This window comes from Symsagittifera roscoffensis, chromosome 9, assembly GCF_963678635.1.
Source record: "Symsagittifera roscoffensis chromosome 9, txSymRosc1.1, whole genome shotgun sequence".
Classification (NCBI taxonomy): domain Eukaryota; kingdom Metazoa; phylum Xenacoelomorpha; order Acoela; family Convolutidae; genus Symsagittifera; species Symsagittifera roscoffensis.
The window spans coordinates 36,587,862-36,615,808 of NC_087070.1; the positions used below are offsets into that span (position 1 = coordinate 36,587,862).

The 27,947-nt window shown below is 34.6% G+C and overlaps 2 protein-coding genes across 5 annotated transcripts in view; both read left to right on the forward strand.

The window, feature by feature from the left end:
• The first annotated feature begins 486 nt into the window (after positions 1–486).
• LOC134854045 (importin subunit alpha-5-like) lies at positions 487–6,066 on the forward strand. The gene is made up of 3 exons (XM_063870114.1): positions 487–1,875; positions 5,206–5,356; positions 5,575–6,066. The coding sequence occupies exons 1-3, from the start codon at positions 511–513 to the stop codon at positions 5,661–5,663; spliced, it is 1,605 nt and encodes a 534-aa protein (XP_063726184.1). The 5' UTR covers positions 487–510; the 3' UTR covers positions 5,664–6,066.
• An 8,423-nt stretch (positions 6,067–14,489) lies between these two features.
• Positions 14,490–27,947, forward strand: part of LOC134854588 (RNA-binding motif, single-stranded-interacting protein 2-like) — a 36,534-nt gene continuing 23,076 nt past the window's right edge. Inside the window, exon 1 of one of the 4 annotated variants that reach the window (XM_063870896.1) lies at positions 14,490–15,377. In XM_063870896.1, coding sequence (XP_063726966.1) covers positions 15,345–15,377 — 33 coding nt within the window. In that variant the 5' untranslated portion in view covers positions 14,490–15,344. Of the gene's footprint in view, positions 15,461–23,030; positions 23,713–24,004; positions 24,093–27,947 lie in introns of those variants that run through there. The other 3 variants (XM_063870900.1, XM_063870902.1, XM_063870908.1) reach the window with 3 other exon arrangements.

Below are 27,947 nucleotides of genomic sequence, written 5' to 3' on the forward strand. Positions count from 1 at the left end.
ATTTTCAGCGTCAGCTGGCCTCTAGTTATTTGAACGTAAAATTTTAAGAACCTAATATTGTTATCAATTACGTTCGATTTTCAGACAAACATGTTGACCCGATTGCTGAGATCAAGTCGAATCCAACGCCTGCCAGGTCGGGCCATGTCGCAGACCACACATTCTCTCAAGAAACCTGAGAAATTCACCGGGGAGGATTTGAAGACGTTCCTTACGGTCTACTTCTTAGTTATATACCCACTGGAGATCTGGTATCGATCAAGCTCCAAACCGAAGGTTGAAGCGGAAGCACATTGATTCCGAGTTAATACGGACAATTAAAGACAGTTTCCTTACTCAGATGACTTGAAATATACATTTTGACTGAACTTAGTATATGAAATAATTCACCATAACGGATATTAGTTTTAATTTTGATTGTTTTACTGAATGACAAACAATACATAAAAATTGAAAACAGCTGTCAAGATTGACCATTTCAGATAGTCTTTGCCATTCACATTCTCCGAAATGACTGACCAGGAAAACAGACTGCGAAAGTTTAAAAATGTTGGAAAGGATCTCGAAGAGAGGCGAAGCAACCGACAAGAAAATCAAATTGAGCTGCGTAAGAACAAGAAGGAAGAGCAGATGATGAAACGTCGAAATATCGAGTCGGTTGATGTGAACGAACCACTGAGTCCCGTCCAGGTTAATAATTCCGACGGATCTGTAATTCAAAATGCCGCTACAAATGAGCCTATTATGACTCTGGATGACATCAAGACCCACATCGAGGGATCTGACCCCATGAAAGTGCTTTCGGCTGTCAGAAGTACAAGACGGCTTCTTTCTCGTGAACGAAATCCGCCTATCGGTAAAATAATTGACGCTAATTTGATTCCTTCATTAGTGAGGTATCTGACGGCTGATGATAATCCGCTATTGCAGTTTGAAGCTGCGTGGGCAATAACAAATATTGCGTCAGGAACTACAGAGCAGACCAAAGCTGTCGTAAAATCAGGCGCAGTTGAATCTTTCGTGCATTTGTTGCAGTCTGAGCATATGAATGTTGTGGAACAGGCCGTTTGGGCTCTGGGAAATATTGCCGGGGATGGGGCTCCGCAGCGTGATCGAGTTACGGAGGCAGGAGCTGTGCCAATCTTGATTAAGCTGTCTACTTCCATCACGAATCTGCCTATGCTGAGAAACATTACTTGGACCATTTCTAACTTGTGCCGAAACAAGAATCCGCAGCCTAAAATTGAGGTTATTCAAGAGCTGTTGCCTACTTTGAAATTGTTGCTCGCCAATGATGACCGCGATATTATGACTGATGCTTGCTGGGCACTTTCTTATGTCACCGATTCAACCGATGAACGAATTCAGCTTCCTCTTGATATCGGAATTTTGCCACGATTGATTCATTTGCTTCACAGCAGCGATCCACGAATCACAACTCCTGCCTTGCGAACTGTTGGAAATATAGTTACAGGAAATGACATGCAAACTCAATGTGTCATTGAAGAAGGAGGCTTGAATGCATTTGGACAGTTGCTTAAGCACCAGAAGAATAACATTGTCAAGGAGGCCGCTTGGGCTTTGAGTAATATCACGGCTGGAAACACTTCTCAAATACAGGCGTTTCTCGACGCTGGCTTACTAGGTCCGGTAATTGAAGTTCTGAGGAGTGGTGATTTCAAAAGTCAAAAAGAGGCAGCATGGGTAATCACTAATTTGTCAACTGGCGGAGAGATTCAACAGATTTTGCAGCCTATTCAAGCAGGAATAATGGAGCCTTACGGACTTTTGCTGGACTGTCAAGATGGAAAAATTGTGCAAATGGTTTTGGAAGGCTTGAGGAACTTCTTGCTTGCTGCTAAACAAATCAACCAGGTATATTAAATAACATTTAAGGTTTGTAATCTGAAACGGGTTTGGGCGCTCTTAACCTAGATAGACGCAAAAAAATATCTGAGCAGCATGTGTAGTGTTTGTTTAGCAGAAAAGAGTTTAGATGACAAGATATTAAGTTGAGATTATTAAAAGAAATGGGTTGTATGAGCTTTTATTCTGCTCAAACATATTTAAAAGGGTCAGTCATGATTTAACAACTTCCTTTAGAACATAAGCTTTTCACAGATTAAGAGTGCAGTTTCTTAATTGTAAAGTAATTGTTTTAAGATTTGAATACTTCTCGTTTTTTATTGCTTTTGCGAGAGCAAGTGTCTTGTACTCGGGAAGAGACTTTTTCCCCGTAAACATTTTTCTTACACACCTGTAAGAAATCATGAAGTTGCTTTATTACTGAACCATAGCAACTTCGAGACTCCCCCCACTTGGAATTAATGTAACGCGGTTGCCTTGTACTCTAAGGTCGGAGATTTGGGTCCCGGTGGACCTTGTTTTTTTTCAGTCGGTATGAAATTTAATTTTTTCCGGGAAACATCGAATTGTCAGACTTTCGGTTGTCAGCTGATGTTTTGTCGCCTTAGTTGCCACATCGGGGATTTTTTTTTTGTGCTGTCAGCAGTTTTTATCGTAGACGCATTTGTTTTTGATTTACTCCTGTAATTTGAAAAAATTAGTAGCCCTGACGTTGTATATTTTCCTTGGTATTACTTTTTTCGCTTAAAAGCTTTATTCGGACTAAATGGTTTCGGCTTATGTTTTTATCGGACTAGTTACCTTATTTTTTTTCCACTTCAAAGGCAAGAAATGGTTTTTCTGAAAAGTTCTGTTATTTTGTGTTGCAAGATTTCAAAGTTTTAAAACTTATTTGCTCCAAATTGTATGCTCCAACTGGTGTCTTTCATAGAGTTTTTGGCTGAGTTTTGTTTGAATAATTCATTAATTTGTGTTTTAACGCCGGAGATAGTGTTTCTCAAATTGAAGATCCGTGTGTCAAATTGAACTTACAACGAAACAAACATATGAAGTTTTTGTAGATAATCATAAAAATAAAAAATTTCTTCAGTGCATATATGCAGTTTTAGCACCAAAGAGGATAACCGACTGGTAATAGATACCTTTAATTGGTTACCCTGTCTCAGACAGATAGCGAATTATCTTATATTTCAATCGCACGTGTATGGCGAAAGACAGTATTCCAAATATTTGTTTGTCGTAATTACAAAATAACTCAATTAGAATATAATTTTTCTATGTGATTACCAAAAGTTAGGATAATTTATTTACACTTGCGATCAGCTTAGTGTGTTATTACGAACCTTCTTTTTTCTAACCTAATTCGTAAATAAAAGTGCTCATTAAAAGTGTTCAACTGAATTGTAAATTGCAATGCAGAATTGGAAATTGCATAGCATAGCATCTTTTCTCTACTTAATTTGTGGCTAGTGTTTGGTACCTATAAAGCTTCCGTGGCTCAGTGGATAGTAGTGATCCTTTTATTTTCCAGGTCGTAGGTTCGAATCTTTGAGGTTGCCGAATTTTTTTTTTACTATTTCGAAGGTTATTTACTCTGTGGTATTACAAACGTGTACTAGACTTTTTTCCCGTAAACAACTTTGTCCACATGACTCATTATACTCCTGATGTACCTTGCTTCATAAAGAACTCAAAATTTTTAGTGTCTCTTGCATACTTAGCCTCGTGGTAACGAATACGCCTGGGATTGCAAAGGTCGTGTGTTCGAATCTGACTAGGACCAGTTTTTTTCAAACGGTAAATATTCCGGATCGAAAAAAATTCGGCCTATTATTTGTCTGCTTATGTTTAGTTGGCAGGAATCGTTTATTTGTCTGCTTATATTTAGTTGGCCAGAATCGTTTATTTTAGCTGTAAACAATTCTCACTGCAGTTGCTTTTAGCATTTAAGAAATCCGGCGGAATTGAACTTAGGTTTTCATATTGGTTGTAATTTCACCGGCTCAATCTATATAAAAAAAAAAATTTTTTCGTATCATTTTTTTTTGTCTTTTTATAGGCTTAATAAGTTTCGGCTGAATTAATATCGACTAAGTGGTCACTTATTGCGTTGTTGCGACCGAAAATTGTTTTATGAGGGTGTGTGTGCTCTGAGGAAAAAAGGGACTTAACTTTTTTATCAGTTTAGAACATTTTTTGTATTTTTTCGGCATGAAGGGTTTCTGCTCAGGTTTTTTCGGCTTTGTTACTGCTTGGTTATTATAAATTCAAATCCAATCAACCATCTGGCGCAGAGGTAAATTAGCAGTTTAATATGGCAAACGTTTGCGGTTTGAATCCTGCCGTGTCCTTTTTTGAAACAGTTTTTGTGCTTTTTCGGACTATCGTCCGTCTGTTTATTTTGTCGGCTGGCTTCTTGAAGCTCGATGGTTCAGCTTTATTCCAAGTTGTTGTAACCTCTATGCTTGAGACGTCAAATCCCGGTAGTTCGATTCCAATTGAGACTTGTTGTTTTGCAAATAAATAATTTGGGCAAATTTAGATTATTGTCAGTCTGCTCAGTTCTGCAGAAAGGACTTTTTGAAAACTTACCTTATTTATAGCATTCCTAAAGCTATTTTAAGATTTTCCAATGATGCAGGTAATTTTGGGCTTTTGTTGCAGTTGTCATTGACAAAAACGTTTTTTTTCCCTTTTTTCCGTTTGTTTTTAATCATAGTTATTCATAATTGTATCGCTAAGGTGCGAAGCAAAGCTTCGCCTTTGTGTTAAAATTTTGCACAAAGTTATTTCGATGTAAGTTTTTTTGACTGTTTTTTCAAATTTCAAATCGATTGGAAGGCAGCGTTTTGAAACCCTACCGGGTCGGTTTGCTGTCCTCTCGGGGTTAAATTATAGCTAATATTGTGTAAATACATGTTGAACTTGCTTTAATTCGCGGGAAATAAATTCATCCTTTCTTTTTCGTCTCATTTATTGCCTGCTGGCTTGCAACGTCATGTTTTGTGGTATCGCAAGTGGCATAAAGCTCCGCTTCGCCTCTGTGTTCAATTGTGGTTGCTGGAAAAATCGGGTAATTTTAATTTTTTCTTTTTTTTAGTTTTGTTCATTTTGAATCAGTGTGGTTGGAGCGTTCTGTGCTTCTTGATCTAAGTTTAAAGATAGTTCTAGTTCAAAAGCGTTTTAGTTCAATGATTTTTTGGATAATTTTCGCACGTTAAAATGTGAAAGGAACTTTATGCGCTATTTACCGAGTAACAATTTACTCTTGTTCTTGTTTAATTTGAATGATGCCCTATTTTTCTAGTTGACGATCATGTTTTTTGTCTGTGATTGTAGCTGGAGATCATGACTAATGTTGTGGAGGAGAGTGGGACGTTGGACAGACTGGAGCAACTGCAGCACCACTCCAACGAGGACATCTACAAGGCAGCCTACGCTCTACTGGAGGAGTTCTTTTCAGACGAAGCAGCCGTTGCTGCTAATCCAGGTACGTCTACTCAAAAAAGAATCTGTTTCATGTGAAGGCAAATCTTGTTATCTTTCAAAATTATCTTAACATAATGAACCGTTGATTGAAAAACTGAAAAAGAAACGGCTGCTTTGAGTCTTTTTTTTTAGAGTATCATCTCCCGTCAGTGAAATTTTTTGATAATCATCTACTTATTAGTAGAAAAGCATTATACTGTTCAAAAAATATTGTTTCAGGTGAAGCTGCGGTTCCCGAGGTCACGCCAGAAGGCTACTTGACTATGGGATCGAATGAAGATGCGACTGAACATCAGTTCAGCTTCTAATCAATCACAAATAGGACACAACCCGATCATGCTGAATCACCCAAGTGCAATTAAATAACTAATTGACCCGTGCAATAACTCATCCAATTTTAACTTGAGAAATGAAATTGATTGGATTGATGTTAAAACTGAATTGATTGACTTTTGAAAATTTTGACTTGATTGACTTAATTTTTGTTGTGGATGGAAAACAGGGGGATAAATATAGGAGTTCTCCACTCATTAGCTTAATTTAGCGTGGAAGTGAATACTGTTTGACTAGATGTTGAATGATATCGTTTAATTTGTGAATTGCAACAATGGCTTGAATTTGAGGAATCTCGTGATGATGAGGACTTGAAGTCTGAAAATAACTATGTATGTATGATTGCTTGTTGATTTAACTAATAAAGTGTTCGTGAATTGCAGTTTTCTGTATCTGAATTGATATCCCCTTGAACGATTGCAGATGTCCTTACCCTTGCGATAAGAAAGGGTATTGCAATCGGGTGCTAGACTTTTTTCCCGTAAATAATTTTGTTTTCAGGACTCATCTCCTGTATCCTGAACTCCCCTATATGCTTCCTTTATTATAAATTCAATCAACCATCCGGCGCATGGGGAGTAGAGGCAACACATATGCTTAAAATGGCAAAAGCCTGTGGCTCGAATCCGGTCGGGACCTGTTTTTTGCAAACTTGAGTTTTGTGCTTTTTCAGACTATCGTCCGTCTGTGTATTTTTGTCGACTTAGTTCCCGTAGCCCGATTGTGTTTTGAAAGTTCAGCTTTTTTCCAAGTTGCTGTAACACCCATGCTTGACCATAAAGGCCGGCAGTTTGATTCCAATCGGGACTTGTTTTTTTTTTCAACCTGAAATTTTTTGCTAGCTTAGATTTTTGTCTGCTTATTTTTGCCGGATTTTAGTTCCCACAGAAAGGACTTTTATTCAAAAATTCGGCTTCTTTCTAGCTTTTTGAAAGCTGCTTGTAAAGTTTTTTATGGTGCAGGTATTTTCTCCGGAGCTTTTTGGGATGTTTTGCAATTTAATAAATGTTTAGCCTAATTGTTGCGATAAACTAATTAAATAAAGAATCGAAATGCATGTGTCGAGTTTTGACTTTGACGTTGATATGGAGGATACTATTGCAAACTTTCGTTCAAAAAATGATCAAATTGGAGATGAAGATTTTGGAACAATGAAGAAGCTGATGCTATCCATGATCGATACAATTATGCTACAAGGAAGGCAAATCAACACTTTAACGGAAAGTCGAATTCAGATGGAAAATCGAATCATTGCCAACATAAATGGAATCTGTGAGATGGGCGAAAGAGTTATCGAACTCGAGAAGTAATCGCCAAAGGTATTTTTGATCTTTAACACGGTAGAATTGAACAGAGAACCACTAACGAGTACTTTAGCCCTTCTATACCAGCGTCTATTAATCAACACCAATCCGTCAAATATTGAAGCTTGCCACCCACTAGGACTACGAAGGCATGCTACGATAAAAGTAAAATTTATTTAAAATGCTGATCGTGAAATCTTCTGGCGGCGACTCAGTTGGCTCAAAGGTTAGGTCAATCGCGCCGGTTATCTAATTATGAAAGAGGAATGTTTGGATGCGAGAGAGAGCCCTAAAAGCGGAAGCGAGGGGATTAGGTTTCTTAATTTTCACACGAAAGCAAGACGTGCATTGCTACAACCAGAACCTACCGGAGCAAGGGACTATTAAAGTATTGGTTAAGAGTTGGTTAGTAAAGAGTCCCCTGTAAAATTGCGGCATAAAATTTCCTGGAAGCGTAGTACTCACGATACCCCTGTTAGACCTCTACTGTTACCTCGCAATCCTGATAAGTTGCCTAATATGAAAAAATAAAAGCTGAATTTATCGCCAGTCCAAGAAATTAATCCTTATATTCAATTAACTGAAAATATTGAGAAATCAATGACGCTTCTAACAGTGGTTATGAAACCTTCATACAAAGTTGCCTTATGTGAAAAAATGAAAGCTACCCGGGTTGACAAAAAATGCTTATACAATTCCATACTATGGAAAAAATACTTATACGATTCCATTCAATTCCGTAGAAAAAAAATCGCATAACCTTTTTTTCCATGCAATGGAATTGTATGATAGCCATTTTTTCCATTAAATGGAATTGTATGATAGTTGTTTTTGCCTTAAACCAAAAAGTTTTTTTTTTGTTTATAATTTTTTTTCTGAAACAATTTGGGGTCTGTTTGCAACCGAACCCAAGTGACAACGACCTTGGTTACACAAAGCACCAAAGTTTGGGCGGTCTTGCTTTAGAAATGCATAGAAAACGACCTGAATTATCTTCGAATTGTCTTTCACAAATGATATAACAAAAGTAACAAACTTTTAATTTTTCAATGATGATTATTTTGGATTTTTGAATTTTCAAATTATCAGACATTGATCAGGGCATACATAAACACGCCATACAAAAGAAATAGGATTTTTTTTAGCGTTTTTGAAAAAAAAAATTTCAACTGAAAAGAAAAAGCCAAAACTATCGTATCCAGGACTACGTTATGCACACAAAAAATTAAATTTTGCATGCATAAATTTTTTTTTTCGGAAAATGTTTGTTTGCGTAGAAAATTTGATTTGCGGTTGGAAAGAAAAACAAAAACATTTTTGTGGGACAAATTTTCAAAATTACTTAGTAAAATTTTTTGTGTCGCGGCTAAAATTTTGTTTATCGAAAAAAAAAGATTATCATACCATTTTCATAGAATGGAAATCGTATAATAAACATTTTTTGTCAAAAAAAAAAAATGGGCCAACTTGATCTTATTTAATCAGAAAACGAATCAAGCTCATTTTAACTTTTAAAAAAATTATTTTTAAAGGTTTTCCTGAAAAAAATTCAATGAAAAAAATGATTATCATACAATTTTCATAAATGAAAATCCTATGATAAACATTTTTTTTTCATAGAACCCATGCATGGAATTGTATGATAAGCATTTTTTTGTATGGAATTGTATAATAAGCATTTTTTTCCTATGGAGGTCAACCCGGGTGAATTTATCGCTAGACCAAGAAGTTAATACTTATATTCAATTAAGTGAAAATATTGCGAAAACAACGGCGCTTCTGTTGTTGTGAAGCTACAGAGTAGTTGTGAAAGCTTCATACAAAAAGACCAATAAACCAATTGGGCCATGAAGTGAGTGGACATGACAACCAGCAACTACATGAAGAAGCAAATAATTCAGACAGCGACCATTTTCTACTGAGTTTATCGAAAACAATGATACCTAGTTTTAGTTGCTAAGTAGTGCTACCCAGTGCTACTTAGCTTCATCTAAAACAGCTAAAAAATAACCACACTACGAACAATTGGAAGCGCTTAGTTTTCACCCGATTTAGTATGCCTGTCTGAAACATGCTTAACAGAAAATGACAAAACTGAGAATCGGTTTTTGAGTGGTTATAGTCAGTTCCACGTCAAAAATAGAAACACGCATGGTGGAGGTGTAATGATTTGAACATTTAATACTTGTTATATACTTAACTATATCGAAACGCTATTTGATGAAAGTATACTTGCTGAAATGTCGAAAAAAGGGTATCAAGTTCTCACTTGCTGTTATGTACAATAGACCAAAAGCTAACAAAATGATATTCGTGAAATTTTTTTTGGATGACATTAAGTCTTAAAAGCGGTCATTCATCTTATGTGGCAATTCTAACATCGATACTCCGCAGGACACTACTTTTTCATAATTAATTAAACAGTATATCATCAAACGGTTTTGATATTTCTAGTAATGAACCAATTCGTGTTACATTAAGTACGCAAATTTGGTTGGATCACTTCATCAATCAAAACATACCATCGCCTAATTCAAAAGTCCCGGAAATGAATATAGCAGTTGATATATCAAACGATAAAGTAACGTTTCGGGATACATCTTTCCTTTTAAATCCCAATAAAGTCAGTCAGTTTCTTGAAAACCTCGATGATAGTTTTGAATCTTGTAAAAATGAATAGTTTATGATGGAAGATCCAGATGAAGCGTTCTGTTTTTTTCCAAGAGGTTATTTGAATTTGTTCCTAATAAATTTGCACCGCTTAAATGCACAACCCAAATACGAACGAGACCAGTTTTGTTTATCATACTGTCACTGAACCAATTTTTTTTTTGATGTGTTTTCTTCAATCAATATCTCGTTTGTTTGACGGTAGTTCCAGCTTACAGTTTGGCAATAGTTTGGTAAAGCATGTTTAACGTTTCGTTCTGTAGCTGTTTTTGGTGCGTTCAATAAATACGATGGCTTTTGGCAGAAGTGAAAAGTTAAAATGATTTTTAATGCAAAGATTATGCTAGGTTTGTAAGATAACATGGCGTCGGATACTTTTCCTGCAGCCTTTGAAGAATTTTGAAAGAAAAATCAACAACCAGAATTGAAAGCTAATTAGATGCCATTCAAAAATTTAAATTATGAGTTAGTTTTTTTGGATTTTTTCAATTTTTTAAAACTCTAATATTACTTTACGCCTGATCTGTACCCGAACATCTTAGTAAGTTCAAAGTAAATTGCTTCCTTTGAGGAAGTGTACCAATATATTCAAGGATTTTTTTTCTTAACTGCAAAGGTCAATGATATCTGAAATTGCCTTGACGCTCTGACATGTTTATTATGTTTCCCTTTTAGTTAACTCAACAAAACTTCCAGATAGTAATTTGAATGATTTTAAAAATCGAAAAAGTTAGCGTAGGTTTTTTTTTGATAAAGATAAAGCCCAAAAGTTGTAGCAAAAGTTTGAATAGTAATGTATATATTGCTTTTCAATTTTCGTTTTTAAGTATTAAGTTCTCGAAAACCTGGATTTATCTGAAGTTTTTATTCATTGATTTCGTTGGAACTTAGATTTAGGTTAGCTATTTGAATGTTGGTTATTCTCAGAATTTGAAAAAATTTACAAATTTTCATTTGATTCATGTTTATCTGTAGTTTTTGCTTTAGTTTTATTTAGTCGAGATAAAAAAAGCGGAAAATGCCTACCGAGACAAATTTGAGTCGAAACCAAGTTCCGTCGAGACATGATTTTATCGCAGGTTTTTATTGTTTTTTCTTTTTTTTTTGGTCGAAATTAACTTCGAAACCTTGAAGTTATCTAGTTTTTTTTCTAAATGATTTTTTTTCGAAACCTTGCTATCAGAGTAGGTGAGTTAGTGGTAAACTCTTTATCTCTACCTGAGAAATGTAGTTCGAATCACGTGCTATTTACAAAAAACCCGCAATTTTCAAAAAATTAAGCGCACCTGAAACCATTTGCTAACTTCTCAGAAAATTAGTAACCAAACTGAAAAAAAAAGCAAGGGCTAGGCTAATTGTTGTCCAGGTATCTAAATAAAAGTAATTACGTGTTGATATAATTCAATAAATCAGAAATATGTAACAAAAATTTGCCAAGAAAGCCTAATTTTGCGGTAAAAATGGGTTTTTCTCCTTTTGCGATTCGATGGCGTTATTAATTTTGTTTCATATGACATACTGGCTATTTTGTATCACTAGCACATCTAAAAATCAAGATCTAGTTCTTTGAGTGATTTGTTTTGCGTTTAAGTTTTCAGGTTGATTGTATTATAATTTTTTAAAATGTCGCTGCTTATTTTGTGATGATCATGAAAGGGACCTATCATCTCATTTTTTCACTTGCGAGAGCAAGTGTCTTGTAATCGGAAACGACTTATTTTCCCGTAAACAGCCTTTCTTACCTCGTGAGTTGAAATTGAAGGTACTTTGTAAGTGAACATTAGCAACTTCGAGACAGCTTTCCACTTGGCCTAGAGGCACCCCGGTTGTCTCTGTGCCCTAAGAGCTGGGATGGAGTCACCGCCGGACCTTTTTTTTCAGTATGTATGAAATTAATTTTTTAACTGAAAAAACTGAATTGTCGGGCTTCTGTTTGTCGGCTTATGTGTAATCGCCGTAGTTGCTATTTTGTAGATTTTTTTCGCGTGATTAACAGTTTTTTGTAGCTGCAAGTGCTTTGGCTGTATTCCTGTAATTCATAAAATTAATAGCCCTGACGTTATATATTTTCTGTTGTTTTTTTTTGTTTTAGCTTCGCTTAAAAGCTGTAATTGGAATAAACATTTTTGGCTTGTGTTTTATCGGCTTAGATACCATAGCTCGTGTCGCTTCATGGGTAAAAAGTGATTGATTAAAATTATCAGTTATTGTGTCTTGTAAAAGCTTAAAGTTTGCAAAACACTATAATTAATTGCTCGAAAAAATGTATCGACAATCTTTATAGCGTTTATTTTTGTTTTGGGCTCAATGAGCGGCTTAGAGCAGCTGTTTTTGGCTGAATGAACGCATTTTCGGTTTAGTTAAACGGTCAAAGAATTGTTTAATGGTGTTTGTTGTGTTTCTTGATTTTTTTTCTGATATTTTTTTTGATTTTGCTATTTCCATTTTATTTAATATTCGCTAGCTTTATTTTTTCTTCCTTCATTTGAATAATCACTTTTTTTTCCAATTGATATCTTTATCGAACTGGGCCCGCTTTATCAGTTGTTTTCTTTTTAATCTTGAAAGCCTTGTTATCTTTCACATCGCTATCAGCCATTGATATTGCTAAACTGTTGAATTGATCAGTTTGATTGCTTCAGTCGAAAAAGTCAGCAAGCAATGCTATCAAATATATTGTTGGTAGCTTTGGCAAAAGCTCGCCTAGTTTTCCTTCGCTTCTTTTTCGCCATGAAAAGTAATTTCATTTCTGGTAATTCTACAGGATATATCCTATCCTAGTACTGCTATAGCCTGTGAAATAATCTTTATTGCACACGTACTAGACTGAGTTATTTCGCGGAGAGACGCTGTTTTTTTGCATCTTAAAAGTTCATGTGCGATATCTATTGAATAAAAATTTGGTCAGGCTCTGTTATGGCGTAAATTAGACATCAGTGAGTCCTCATACAAGTTCAGTGCCATGGAAAGCTGTCAGATTTTCAATCTGGCTATCTATAAGCGAACACCTTACAACTATGCTAAGTGTCTGGTGCTATTTGCTAATTACGCTGTAACCGCGTTTTCATATTTGCCTACAAAGGCATCCTACAATTTACCTTGTAAAATTGTGTTATGCTCGAAAATTAAGCGTTGTACTTTTGTCTGAGGTTTTCCGAAGAGTATTAATTTTTTTGAGCTTGAGCGTCAAAAACTAATATGCATGTAGGGAAGGCGCAGTTGATAGTTTTTTTGTGGAAAAAAGAAGGCGCAGTTGAGTTCACAGAAGAAACTTGAAATTAATCTTTTTTATTTGAACCCCTGGGGGATATTTAAATTGCTTTTTTGGTCAGTCATGATCTAACTTAATTTGAATCAGCCGCTAGTGTTCTTGTATCTATTGTGTGTATTCATTTTTCCAAAGGAAGTTTTCGCATTCATACGTTTGACTTTTTAAGGGCACTCCTCCATGAAAATCATGCGAATTTTAATATTTTTTATTCTAACTTTAAAAGTCAACTAGCTAAGCGAGTATTCTTAAGGTCAGTTTTTGATCACATTGATGCAATAATATAATAAGTTTGAGAATTCGTGAACAAAAGAACTGATCACTAAATATACCCCTGTTATTCCCGCTAGCTTTAGTGATTTCTGCTCTTTCCCACTTTAAAATTTTTTATAAAGGTAAAGAAACTGCTGTCAGAAGACAACTAATTGATTTGATAGCTCAGATAATTTGGAAGTCTACAATTTGGAAAATGATGTCCTACAACCCGTGGTACAGCCCGCAGATGAATTTGTTCAGCCCGGTTAGTTCGAAAATATATTTAGCTTAACGAATTCTCCACCTTTGCGGAGTTTTATTTGTCAAATTTTTACGTCTACTCATTTGAAAAGGTGTTAATTGAACAGAAATTCATTCTGCAATGGTAGATAATTCTTTAAGCGCATGAATGTGATGAAAATGGTAATAAATGGCTCAAAACTAATTCAACCATCTAATGTGAATGCTGAACACAATAATTGATCGATGGTTTTGTCTTCAATCATTTAATTGTTAGCAAGGTAATGCAATTCTATGACGTATCTTATCAATCGAAAGTCCGGTTTAGGGAAGCCGGGTAAATGCAGTTATATGGTATTCTGTCTGTCTCTTTAGAACAGAAAAAATAGTCCATTCGTTCGCATTTTGAACTTACACGTCCGAGGTAAATAGCAAGACGCGTAGCCTTTAACCATGACAGGTAGCTTTATCCCCATTTTATCGAGGAGCAATTACGACATGAATTTTTGATTGCAAAAGAATAAGGTCTCTAGGACCATCTGACATATGATGAAAACGATTTGATAAAAAATATAGAAATTCGGGGTTGGTATTCAACTCATGAAAAATCTATCAGTTAATATTTAAAAAGAAATCTAGTTAAGAAAATAGCTTAAAACTTTCCGGGTTCTTATTTGAAAAACTAAGGGAAATTATGTTGAAAGTTACGGGAAAGTTTTCTGGAGTATTTCTATCTGGAAATTCACCGGCTGGTTATAAATCTAAGCAAAATTTCGAACAAGAGCTTTGATTTAAAAAGGCTCAAATTGTACTTCAACAACACAGAAATCAGCAAAAATTTGACGAATAAATTTGAATGCATTGAATAAAATCAATCATGTTTCCGGTGACGTGAAAAGTTTCGATGTGAATTGAACGCATGAAGTAACGAATAAAATCTGGGTATGAAATAAAAATGAAAACGTCATCTTAACCATTGTTACTTTTTTATTTCACGCTTTGTGCATTTGGCACACTTGACGTAATCATATTGTAAGAACCATCGCATGTTGTCAATACACGACTAGCCCTTGGGTAGAATCTACGGGGCGTTTTGATTGTCTTATCATTCGTTCAGAGACAGCTTATCAAATCAAGCGCTTCAGGTGAGATAAACAGAAGGGTTGCTAATTAGGCAAACATGCTTTCAACCCGGCGTCCATCTTCTGAAGGGAAGGAAGCATCTTTTCTTTACTTATTTCTTTATCAGGGCAAATAATACAGCGCAAATGCGTGCTTTGTTGATTTACCTTTGACCGAGTAAATGTTTACGACATACGAACGAAAACATTTCGACTGTCCGAAAAATTCCTTTTTCGGCCTGAGTAAACTTCATCTATTATTTACCAATGAGCTGATGGGTTTGGTAATAGAATCAAAATCAATTATTTTGGCACGTAGTAATTCTTGGACTAACTTGGTTGGCTTAAGCAATCAGGTTAAACTTTTGAACTTACTTGTTGACGACCAATTACAATCAGCCGAAGTTTTATCTGATAGCTATGTTTGTCAAGCAAGAAAGTGTTATAGCTTCGCCCAAATCATTTACCTTCTTCCGTCACAAATTCGAGAACCATATTATAGCGAGTGAGTAACTACAAAGAGTGATGTCCATTGTCAATCTCAAACCTCTTGACACAATTCATTTCGTTTTTGGGCTCATATTGTAAGAAACTTAGTTTGATCGCTCCATTGGACTTTCGCGACTGCAAATCGAACATTGAATTCGGTCATTTTTATCACAAATAGCGAACTAATTCTTAAAATTTAACGACCTCAACTTAGTACCAAATTTTATAGAACACCTAATCAATCTACCAGTTTAATCTTTATTGGAATCCAGTAATTTTCCCAAATTATAGATTATCTCCATTATCATTATGGTGAGCGAACGAAAATCTTCATCGAGACCAGTAAGTTCACATCGGGATGAAACATTTTAACCTGAAGAAAATATTAGGCGCACGAATAATTTTCTCCCTGAAATTCATTGGTGGTAAGTTATCAGTTTTAATAGTACTACCACTACTACTGCGCTTAGTCACAAAGTCATACGTGTTCCAAAATTTTCACGATGAAGTTGCGGTATAAATATGCTACACTAAATTAAGCGCAAATTTAAGATTTTATTCTCTGAAATAATTGTTTTCAATGTCCATTTTGGTCACCTTTCCTTTGAAATTCAGTTAAGTTTTTACATAGACCCATAGCAAATGATCAGATCTACCCTCTACTAAACTATCAAAATTTGGTTTCAAAGACTTGCCAATGAAGTTCGGGTCTGAAATTGCCAGTTTTTATTTGCACTAAGTTTCTTACTTTGCGTGAAAAAGTAAAAAAAAAACGTTCAGTTTTGTAAAGTTTTCACAGTGATTGTTTCCATTTTCTGGCTGAGAATCTTGCATGTCTCATGAACAATTTTTTTATTCCGCTTATTCAAGAAAGAATTCACTACAATACAAATCTTAGTGCAGATAAGGGAAACTGGCATTTTCAGGCCCGGATTACATTGGTAAGTCTTTGAAACCAAATTTTGATAGTTTAGTAGAGGGTAGATCTGATCGTTTGCTCTGGGTCTATGTAAAATCTTTACTGAATTTCAAAGGAAAGGTTGCCAAAAATGGACATTGAAGACATATTGGACATATTTTAGGGTATTGCAACTGGATACTAGGTACATTTTCACGTAGATAACTTTGTTCACATGATGACTGAAGTCGGTGGTCATCTCCAAATCTTTACTTTAGTCAACCAACACGCATTTGAGCATGCCTGTTTTTTCTTTGTGTTCCTTTTAGAAATTTTGTTTTTATGTTAGTTGAAATTTTATCACCTTTGTTTTCAGTATAATTAGTATACTTTCTGCACTCCGTTTTTTTTTTCTTCAATTTTTATAGATCAGACCCTTGAAAATGGGGAGGAACTGTGAATTCGGGTGTTTTAGTTTTTTTTTTCTTTTTTTGAAATTTTTTTCCCACGCAAAATCCGGTACCACAAATAATCATTGGACAGGGTCGAGTGTTATATCATATAAAAACTCTTTACGCTGTGATTCGAACGATATTTAGAAATTTCGAGAAAAACCGATTTGAATTTTTTGACTCTTTAGTCTAATTTCCAGCGAATAAAGGCGAGCGAGCAGTCTTAATATAGCTTATTTATGCCTATTTTAAGCCACGAAAACATAGTATTTATTTGGATGTTTTTCAGTGATACTTAGGGAATCAAAAGCTTAAAAGTTTTGAAAAAATGTGGAAGAAGTTTTCAATTTTTTTCACGATTTTTTGTTTTCTAGTCAATTTTTGACAACACTGTTGTCAAATTTGCCTATTTTACTATGACTGTCGAATATGCCTAAGTTGTAGTTTTTCGTTCACATTTTTATTACACTACACAGTAAAAAAAACGATATCATTCGATAAACCTTTGTATTTTTTAAGACTATGGTCGGAACTTTCTTTGCTTTTTTCACAGTAGCCGGCTATCCTTGTTTGCATATTGCGTTCAGTTGTTCGACTTTGTTTTTTGTCAATATTTTATCATTTTAGTGGCCTTTAGTGCGTCGTTCTATGAGCAAAAAATTTTTTAATCTAATTATTTTGATGGGAATACTTTTTGTTTGAGAGTTGAGTTTTTTAAACGTTTTTTTTTTACTGAACCGATGTTTGCTCAACATTTGTCCGCTTTGTTACTACTTTGTATGTTTTCTTCGATAGTCATTTAACAATCAATTGTTTTTTGGCATGCATTTAATTCAAAATGATTCGAGACGACCATGAAAGTTTTGGTAGATCTTAGTATTTCTGTTATTTGAAAATGTTTCGACTGAAGGCTTCTGCTCAATTGCTGCCAGTTCGATCATTTTGCCATGCTATAGTTTTGTTGTATCATAACCAAACTATACAAAATTTCGAACTTATCGTATATATTTAAATGAGTAAATTTTGAAGAGACGCAGTGAAATCATTAATTTACTCCATGTGATTTAAGAACTCTCAAAAATTGTTCTCGTTCGGTTTCTGATCTGAACTTTGGAGCTGTAGAAAATTCTGTAATCAGGCAATTTTTTTGCCACAATTTCAGACTTCATAAATAAATGTCACATAAACAAAAAAAAGTGTTTTTAGTCGTTAGTCGAGCTGTAACACCGTATTAAAGCCCTTTGAGCGGTTAAGCGAGCTGTAATGATCAGTTTTGAATTGTTTTCTGGTTGTCAAAAAAATGGAGTCAGCATTTCTAACTGTCAGTGAATGTATTGAAAACATTTTCTTAGGTCTTGCCAAATTTTGCTCGTTTCTCTTTCAGGAAAAAGTTTTCAATTCATGCTCACGCTAAAATTAGATTTTTCGCGGTTTGATTTTTGATTTTTTTAAGTTCACTTTATTTCCTTGTTGAAAGACAGGTAATCTCCACTATCGGACAGCGGAACAACAAACGTGATCGACTGCTAATTTCGAAAGTGGAATTTAATTTTCAGATTTCTCTGCTGAATAAAAAATTTATCTGTTGATCCAGTTTTCTCAAATTGCGTTACTGTTATTACACTTGCGATCAGCTGAGTGTATTATTACAAACATTTATTCCCCTTTTTTATAATCTTAGGCGCAAATGAAAGTTTTAATTAAAAGTGTTCTTTTATTTGAATATCACTGTAGCATTGGAAATTGCATGGCATCTGTTCTCTGCTTTTTTGTGGCTAGTGTTTGGTGCCTACTAAGCTTCCGTGGCTGAGTCGTTAGTGTGTTAGACGCCTAATCTCTAGGTCGCAGGTTTGAATCGTAGAGGTAGCTTAGTTTTTCTTATTTCTTATTTTTTATTATTGCACCTTATAGAGCTGCTTTTTGGCGTGTTCTCAAGTTTTTACGAAGCGGAGCTTAGCCTTTGTCAAAAAATTTTCCGTCGTAAATTGTTCTTGAAGAGCGAAGAGCTTCGGAGACATCTATTTTTACTTTGAATTTCGAAAGTTGAGGTTTTTCAAATAAGTGAATAAGTGTTAGACAGTATTTTTTTTAGACAGTAAATAACTGTATTTTTTTTCTGTTTCTTTGCGTTCATGGCTCCTTTTCCAACTGTCTGTTGGTTATGTTAATAAAAATGCCATTATAAAACACTTTGAGCATTCCAGAAGTCTGTGAAATTGGTTAGGAACTCTTTTTTTTTATAGCCGCCTGCTAATAAATGACGAACTGAAAACATCGATAAGATTTCAAAATGTTTATAAGACAAGTTTCGTACAGGTTTCATCAGTAATTTTCCCGACTTTGATTGGCTGGGAAATGTTGCAACAGATAACGCGCGCAGCGAATGAGTGGTCTCGAACGACCAGTATCCATTTGATAGACGCAGACTTCAATTCAAATGCTATCAAATAAAACTTGCATCATAAATAGTCTTTTTGGAATTAGTAGTCAAATGAAAAACCTTTAGAATACCTGCGCATGATTTGTGGCATAAAGTAAGATTAAATAAATCATATGACCAGAAGAATTAATAATTCCGCCCCTCCTTGACTGAGTGTCTTATCTCACGAATTTCAGCTGATTTGTGGTAAAATCAATATCCGCCAAAAAGTACAATAGCCTAAGACGGTGATGTCTCATACATGTACTATAGAGCAAACAGTGTGTCGCATTATAAATCAACAAGTTCATTAAATTTTGAGTGATTATTTGATATTTTTGAGATGGCTTATAGCTATTGATCCAATCCATACCGGCCTGATCACAGGTTTTCCTGAAAAGTGAAATAATCAATGCTACCTGTCGATCGCCAATATTAATATTGCAAGATTATGTTAATCTTGAAGTTTCTCCGCCTAAAAAAATCAACTAGGGTTTATTCTGCTCCGTAAATTAAAGTACCTCAAAGAGTGTACCATCGAATAGACATTTCAATGTAACGTTTCTGATGTGTGCAATGTAGCTCTGAAGCTCGAATTTTTTTTTGGAAAAATCAATCAATGGTTTTTGCCTTCATTGTATTTGTATCTGTTTTTGGCGGGGGTTTTGGCATCTGTTTAGCTTTTTGTATAATACTGGATCATTGACCTGAACATTTTTTCCTCAAACGTCATGTATAGCAACTGGTCTGAGTTCTAAGTTTCTTCTTCAAAAATTGTCGTCTTTTAATTGGTAAAAAAAAAAATTGCTGAATTTTGCTTGTAAATCCTGTATGAAGCATTGTACGGCCGTTTTTCTGGGCTTATAGACGATGCTTAAAATAAAATTTTCGAAGTTTTTTTTCTTTCAATTTCATTTTATGGCTCTTTTTTTCAATTTCATTTTTTTGGCTTTAAGTTCCGGCTGGAAATGTTGGCTTGCTTTCCGAACTTTTCAATTTTATTCACCGATTTTATCTGATTACATTCCATAGCTTTTCCATTAATGATTTTTTGATTTTCAATATTTTTAAAAAATTTTCAAGTAATATTGAATCAATTCTTTTTCACATTATTTTTTGGTTTTGCCTTTTCCTAATTTCATCATTTTGGTATCACAAATGGTGCAAAGCACTGCATGGCATATCTCCTAGTTTGTCTAGCACAAAATTTTTAACCTTATCATAGAATGTTTTTGAAATTCGAAGAGTTTATTTTTCTACATATTTTTTGCGGTTTGACTTTTGAGTCATTTTCACTATCAATTCCAATTCGTTGGCTATGCTTCATTTTTCGGTTTGACTTTTGATTTCTTTTATAAGTTCAGTTCATTTCTTTTGTTGAAAAGAAGGTTAACTCCACAATCGAATAGCGAAAGTGTAAAGAAGGTCAAGAAAAACATGATCGATCGACTTCTAGTTTTGAAAGAGAATTTTAATTTTCAGATTTCCCAGCGGAATAAAATTTCTACCTTTTGATCTAGTTTTCTCAAATTGGACCAGTTTTATATAATCATAAATTGTCAATCATAAATTGTGTTAGAATTTCAAAGAACTTCAAGACCATATATTTTTTTAAAATTTGAACTTCAAAAGTTATTTTTGTTTTCTGTTTCCTTGCGTTCATGCCTCTTTTTCAACTGTCCATTGGCTATAATTTGAAGTTTTTTCACAATGTGTAAATGGAAAAATCGAAGATACTATTAACAAAAGTAAAATGGCGCAAAAAACGCCAGTATTTTTTTTATGAATAAGAATTTTTTTTCGGAATTTTCCAACGGAATAAAAAAGTACCTATTGCTATAGTTTTTACGAATAGGGAAATTGTTTTATAGAAAATGGTATCTATCATAAAAGTTTTTTGAATATGAAAGAGCTGTAAGGTGATATGTTTCTTATCTTTGAAACTCGCAATTTTGAAATTGTTCAAAAAGTGTCGTTATTTTCGGTTTTTTCGAGGTAATTTATACTTTTGCTTAGGTGGTTTTTAAAGGGATTGACATAAAATTTTCGATTAAGAAACATAGCTTGATGTTATTTTGTGATGCGGCCATACCGGAAAAGTCTCAGAAAAGCCATGTCTCTAAGATAGATTTAACATTGAGCATTCACTTCTCTGGTGAGAGATATTCTAAGCTTCGCGAAGAATCTGAGTCTCAATGGCTTGAATTTAGTGAGCCTAATATACATTAATAAGCTTGATTACATAAAAATTTTGATTAATACTTTTGGATCTCTTTAATTATATCCCCACTTTTGCACAAGGGGAGATTCGTTACAAGTTTTATTATTCTCATATGCTTAACCGTTGATTTATTTTTTCATAGGGTGGTATTCTGTGCTAGGTACCCGAGGGGGGATATAGTAAAAGAGATCCATTTTTTGATATCTTCTAGCCATTGATTGCCATTGCTTTTCAAATATTTGCAGGATTTTTTCCAAAATTTTGCTGAACTGCTAGTGCAATCTATTATCTATTATATATTTAAATGCGGGCTTCACTATCTCGCCAAGTTTAAGCTTTTTCAACGTATTATTTTTGCACGTTTAAGCAATATCGTATATTGTAATGGTTAAGATTTTGTTCTTCGATTTTCCAGTTTTGTTTTAGTCGTTATTTCACCGAGTTTAAAATAAGCAGCCCAATATTGGGATGCTGTCCGGATTCACCAAGGGGTTGCAAATTTGGCCTCCAATCTTGAATGGCCCAATTTTTTTTAGTTAACGAGATGAGACGATTTTGGTGATTTTTTCAAAAATTTTCTGAAAACTCAAATTACAAAATAATTTTGAAAACTTGAAGTTCCCAACCCCGTGGTTGGATGCTGTCAGGCTACTTTAAGGTGTGGCAAATCTTGCCTCCAAGTATGTCTGTTCAAATCCTTGTAGTTTTCGAGATATGACGTTTTTTGTGATTTTTCTTCAAAAAAAATTGAGAAAATTTAAATATATATATTTTCATAATTTGAAATTCCTAACTGTGTAGCTGAGTGCTCTCAGGGCACTCTCAGGAGTTATAAATCTTGCCACATGCGACTGCTCAAATGCTTTTAGTTTCCGAGATGTGACGTTTTTGTAATTTTTTTTTCAAAATTTCTACAAGAAATTATCTACAAAGAAATTCGCAAAATTTGAAAATACCAACTTGGTGAAGACACAACCTTATTGTCAGCGTATACCCAGGCTCCTCAAATCTTGCCTCCAATATGAATGCTCAAATCTTTTTAGTTTCCGAGATAAGACGTTACTTTATGATTTATTCAATTTTTGTCGGGAATCTTAAGTTTAAAAAAATTCACGAAATTTGAAATTCCCAACCGTATAGTAGGGTGCTATCAGAGGCTTTCAGTGGTTGCAAATCTGGGCTCCAAATTTCTCCAGAGGCACCTTAAGTTTTCAAGATGGCGCTTTTATGGTTTTTCAAAATGGGAATTAAAAAAATTAAAAAGTTTGAAATTACCAACCCTGTAATTGGGTGCAGTTAGAGTACACTAAAAGTTTGCAGATTTTGTTTCCAATATATGCGGTTTTTCATGAGCTGTCTAAAGAATTCGAAGCACAGGAGGTGCGTTAAGCGCTAGTTTTTTTTATTAAGTGGGATTAAAAGTTAGGAAAATAAGGATCTACTGTTTACTCATATCTCTGTAAGTTTTCTAGTTTGGGTGTAAAATAATTTTTGTTCTTGTTTAAAATTCGTTTTTATATTAGCAGAGTACTGTTGAAAGTTGGATAAATTTGCTGTTATTATCATATAAGATCGCATGAAATATTGTGCGATAAAAGGGATCTTAAAGTTAATTTGACAGAAAGGTATTTTTCATGATTGTTTAGCAGTTGCCAGGTTGCGTTGCTGTTAAGTAATTTGATTTCATTGATTTATGTACCGCTTGTACTATTAAGCGAAGTACAAAAAGTACTTTTAAATATTAATGAACTCTCTCCGTTGCTGGTCTTCTTTGATGATTTCTTCTTCTGTGAAATGGTGTGTGCTAATCTAACCCGACCCAAGTCAAGAGCTGATTATGTTTCTGACGGGCTGCGCTAACAAGGCGAGTTAATTGTGATTAGCAATGCTCAAGGCATCATATCGCGGCTTTGTATTTCAGCTTTTTACCTGCTTTTTGTTCGGTGCTTTCCCCCTAAATTAGTTCATACGCTTCAATTGTGAGGTGAATATTCTTCATTCTTGCCGCAATCCCTATGTGCCCGTTACAATCCTTTTTGTCAGGTCAGCCCAGAATTGTGTGGACGTAAGCCGCCCATCTAGTTGCCGCAAATGGAATGGAATGGCAGCGTTTGAATTTCGACTTGAGCTCAACTAAGATTAGCCCGTATTGTTTCTACCCGACTTGGGCCGTTTTTGGGCACATTTAAGTGACAGTTTTACTTAACGTCTTCATAAATGCATCATCAATCACTGGCATCAGTAGCCTAATTCGAATTGCTTTGGTTGAGATGGCATGCACAATTAAATCTCACTATTTTCCAAAACTGTTTTTCCTTTTTAAAATCCATCCATTCACATTTGCCCGATGCACCCCAAATCTACCCTCCGTAATTAAAATTCCTGAGTGTAGTTTCAAACATTTTCCCGTGCAAGTGCGAGTGAACAAATACTTCCTAATTGCTGGAACTGCTGCTTGATCGGAAACAGAATAAATTTAAAAACTACCCTTCCCTTGGTCGGACTCTAATTCTTAACATTTACCATTTTTATTCCCTTTTCTCGGCCGATAGTTAGTTGAAATCTACATTTAGAACCCCGATACACGTATCATATTTTTGCTTCTAAATTTTATCTAGCTTGGTCTTGAAAGTAGCGAACCCAAAACCACCCACGCAGCCTCTGGACATCTAAATCACTTTGAGGAGGTAAAGTAAAGATTTTGCTCTCCAATTGCAATTAATTCTTGGGGTTGATCACTTAGTTCCCAATCACTTTTACAACCGACTTAAAATGAAATCAATCTTGACAAATGTTGTATTTCTTGTGATTGCAAGCATCCTAAAGTAAATCGAACCATTTCGGGTTCGTGTCTCTTTAGCTTAAATATAATAACCGCATCCTAAAACAATTCCTTTTGAGTTTCGATTCATTGAAAAAAAAATTAATTTTGGTCAATTGTTGTCTGTTAATTCCGTAGACAAAATTTATTTGTGAGCTGAAGAGATTAAGTACTTCAAAATCTGTACTCTTTTTTATTGTCATCATCCATCGCTGTCATCATCAGTTGTTTTCACGCCATATTCGGGTATTCATTATTAATAACACGAATATATTTGCTTCTCTTGGGTGTAGAAAAACCCATGAGACGACTCATTGTATTTTCCCCCCATGGGGGTAGAAAGAACAGTGAATGCGGTTTTTTTACGCGTAATCAGATATCTTATTAAACGTTACGTTCGTTTAAGTGGGTTTTCAAAATGTGACTGGGTTTTTCCTTCATGTTGATTGAGTAGATAGAAACATAAAGCCTTAGGTTCTTAAACTTGATTAGGTTTTGATAAACAAAGTTATTAACTGTTATGTTAAAAAACTAAATTATTGTTCCGACCATGAAGTGGGAAAGAATTTCGGTCGTACTTAACAATTTCCCCCTTTGGACCTACTGAAGAACTTCTCCCGATCCCCTTGCAGATCACCAGCTTGTCTGACAGAATCCTTGAATCAGTTCTAAAGTTTGTTTGGTGTACCCCTGCGAGCTAGCGAGTGTAGTGTTACATTACAAACGCTACTTTTCTCCACGCTTAGTGGAAAATAAAGTGCTCATTTGGTTTTTCTTTCGTTGCTTTGTATTGGCATTTTGATGAATTTATTCTCCAATTTATTAGTGACTAGTGTTTGGTTTGCGGCTATTCTCATACGCGAAGGACCGAATGGGCGAAAAAAATTCGTGAGTGAGAAGGACCGAAAACAAAATTAGCCGAAAGTCAATTTTTAAAAAGAAGCAATTGCCATTCAATTAAAATTAATTAAATGAAGCAATATTTTGCTTCTTTCATAACGAAACCCATGAAATATAAAATTTGTTCCAATTCGGCGGCGGTTAGTGACATTTTGAAAATTTAGAATGTTTCTGCCGTTTTTATATTCGGTGAATATCAATATTCAGTCCCTGGAAATGTTTACTTTCTTTCCAAATTTTAGATTACTGAAATCTGATTGGCTGGTTTTTATTTTCGCGCATTCGGTCCTTCGCGTATGAGGGATTCCACCGTTTGGTTTCTGTAAGCTCCAGTGGAACAGGTCTGCATGGAAGGTGAATGAAATGCTTTTGTGTCCTCCGTGGTTGAGATTCGAATCACGTAGTGGTCATTTTTTTTCCAAAACTCATCATTACTTTTTATTTTTTTGCCTTTTTTCTTTCTTTTTTCATCCTCTTTAAAGCTAATTCTTGGCTTCTTTTGCTTGTGTTTGCGAATTTTAGCTTCGCTTCTCTGTATAGTTGCGCGTACAGTGCGTTTTTTTGTGATAAAAACAATTTTCAAATTATCACAATTGTTAGAAATCATTGTGCTTTGTTCCTTGAACTTGTAAGTTTACCAGACAAGATTTTATTTAGATTTTTTGTTATTGGTTTGGTCGGTTTGAATGGTTTAGAATTTTTATTTTTGCGACAAGCTAGGGTTTTGCAATCGTGTTCTAGGCTTTTTTGAACCTGGGTCTGGGTTTGAATCTGACCAAGACCTGTTTTTTTTTCACAACGGAAATATTCTGTTTCAAATTAAGTTTTCGGCCAATTATTTGTCTGCTTATATGAAATCGGCTTAGTGTTTTCATCTTAGAATGGTTTTTTTTTTGCTGCCCGCATTTTCTTTAATGTTGCTTCTATTGTTTGATTTACGCTACAATTTATTATTTTACTTATCTTGACTGCTATGTTTTTGTTTCGCTAAAAAATTTTCTTGGCCCAAATTATTTCGGCCTGTTTTTCATCGGCTTGGTGACCTAAATTTGAGCCTTTTGAAAGGAAACACAATTTTAACACTTCCCTCTTTTCAAGTTGGTTGTATGTTTACCTATCGGTTTGTTGAAATTTCACTTTGGAAAAATTTTTCACATTTTGCAACAAGTTTAGTTTTTATCGGAAATTTCTATTGGTTTTCAATTAAAAGATATCAATTGAAAAACCGCTCACTCTTCTATGTGCCCACATACTCCCCTAGAGTCTTTTTTTAGTTGACCCCTCTGTCTACGGCTTTCGAAAAAGTGTTGGGGGTTATTTGACCCATGTTTTGATTTTTTTTTCGTTTTCAGGAAAATTACCGCTCTCAAATATGAGTTTTTGGTTTCAATTATTAGAATTGTTTTGAAAAGTTTCCCTGCAAAAGTGGCTGCGTCAAAATTTTTTTCACAGATAAAGTTATGACCCTCGGATTAGGCCAATTTTTGACCGTTTTGTGAATCTTTCCGAGTTTTCACGAAAATGAACCTCTCAAATCTGGTATTGTGGGTTCAATGGAAATGATAAGTTGCGGGAAGCTCTTCTGATTAGCGGACACACAAAAAATTGTTACACAACAAGTTAATGCCCTCGGAAAAGTCAATTTTTTTGGCTGTGAACGTTTTTTTAAACTTTTTGAATATTCTATAAAAATCTCCTGCCATATCTGAGATTTTGGGTTCAATTCTCAGAACGAGTTTTGAAAGTTCATTTGTTTATGCGACTATTCCCAATTTTTTGACACCAAATGTTTTGGCCTTCGGAAAAGTAAAAACTTTGATTTTTTGACAGTTTGTTTGAAAGTTTTTTGAATTTTCTCGAAAACGCCATCCCAAATCTAAGATTTCGGGTTCAATGGGAAGTGCAGTTTGCGTGAGTCCCTTCTGCAGAAGCGGCTACGCATAATTTTTCCACACAAAAAACTATGACCCAAATGTCAATATTTTGATTATCTGACTGTCTTTTGGTTTATTTCTCGTTAACTATCATGCCAAATCTGATATCATAGTTTAAATCGAAATAACAGGTTGTTGAAAGTCGACATTTATAATTAGCCCTGCCCAGCTTGTTTAAGAAAAAACGTATGGACTTCAAACAGGTCAAAGTTTTGAGTCTTTGACTGTTTTTTGGAAACTTAATGACTTTACGCGAAAACTACCAGGCCAATTCTCAGGTTGTGTTCTATCGCTAAACTTTTTGACTTTGCTTAAAATTTACACAATCAAATCTGAGATGAAAAGTTCATTTGAACCGGTTGCGTTGATTGATCCTGCAGAAGCGACGACTCCTCAATTTTTCATAAGATAAATGTTATCTCCTCGGGAAAATTGATTATTTCAAAATTTTTCTCACTTATTTCAGTAGAGAAACAACTTAGGTTTTCGGAATATTTCAACTTATGAAATCACACTTTTCGTACTGCATCAGTATAGCAAATTCATTCAATATCAAACACGTACCCCCAGCTTTAGTTGATGTCCGAGTTGTTTGTATCGACATAAACGAAAATTTGGTTCACTTAGTTTTTTTCGACATCTAATTTTTTTTTCGACTCATGTTTTCTTTAAAATTATCCGGTCAAAATGAACAAAACTTGAATTTTCAAACACGTTTTTCTCAAATTGGGTTAAGATTAGATAAAAATGGATTAGAACAAATGTTGCTTAGAATTTTATCAGAATTATTATAGTGCAATTGTTTCTCGAAATTCTCAACAAAAGTTCTACCCCAAAAATGGGTCATTTTGCTTTTTTCAATTAATCAAAAATTACGCTGAAACTTCTTTGTTAATTGATGAAGAATATATCACAAAAAGCCTCTTACCCAACAAACTTCTAGAGAAATTAAATCTCCAAAAATTTGAGTAAATTGTTTAAAATTTGTTTTTAAGCAAAGATTTTGGGTTTTATATAGTAAAAATTACATTTCTTGACTATCAAGCAAAAATATTTTCTCTTTTACAAGTTTTTGGAGATTTAATCTTTCTAAAACTTTGTTGGGCTGTGTTTAGAGGCTTCTTGTGATATAAATTTCTCATCAATCAGCAAAGTAGTTTCAGCGTAAACTTTGATTAATTGAAAAAGCCAAAATGACCCATTTTTGCGGTAAAGTTTCGGAGAAAAAATTGCACGATATTAGTTTGGTGAAATTCTAAGCAACTTT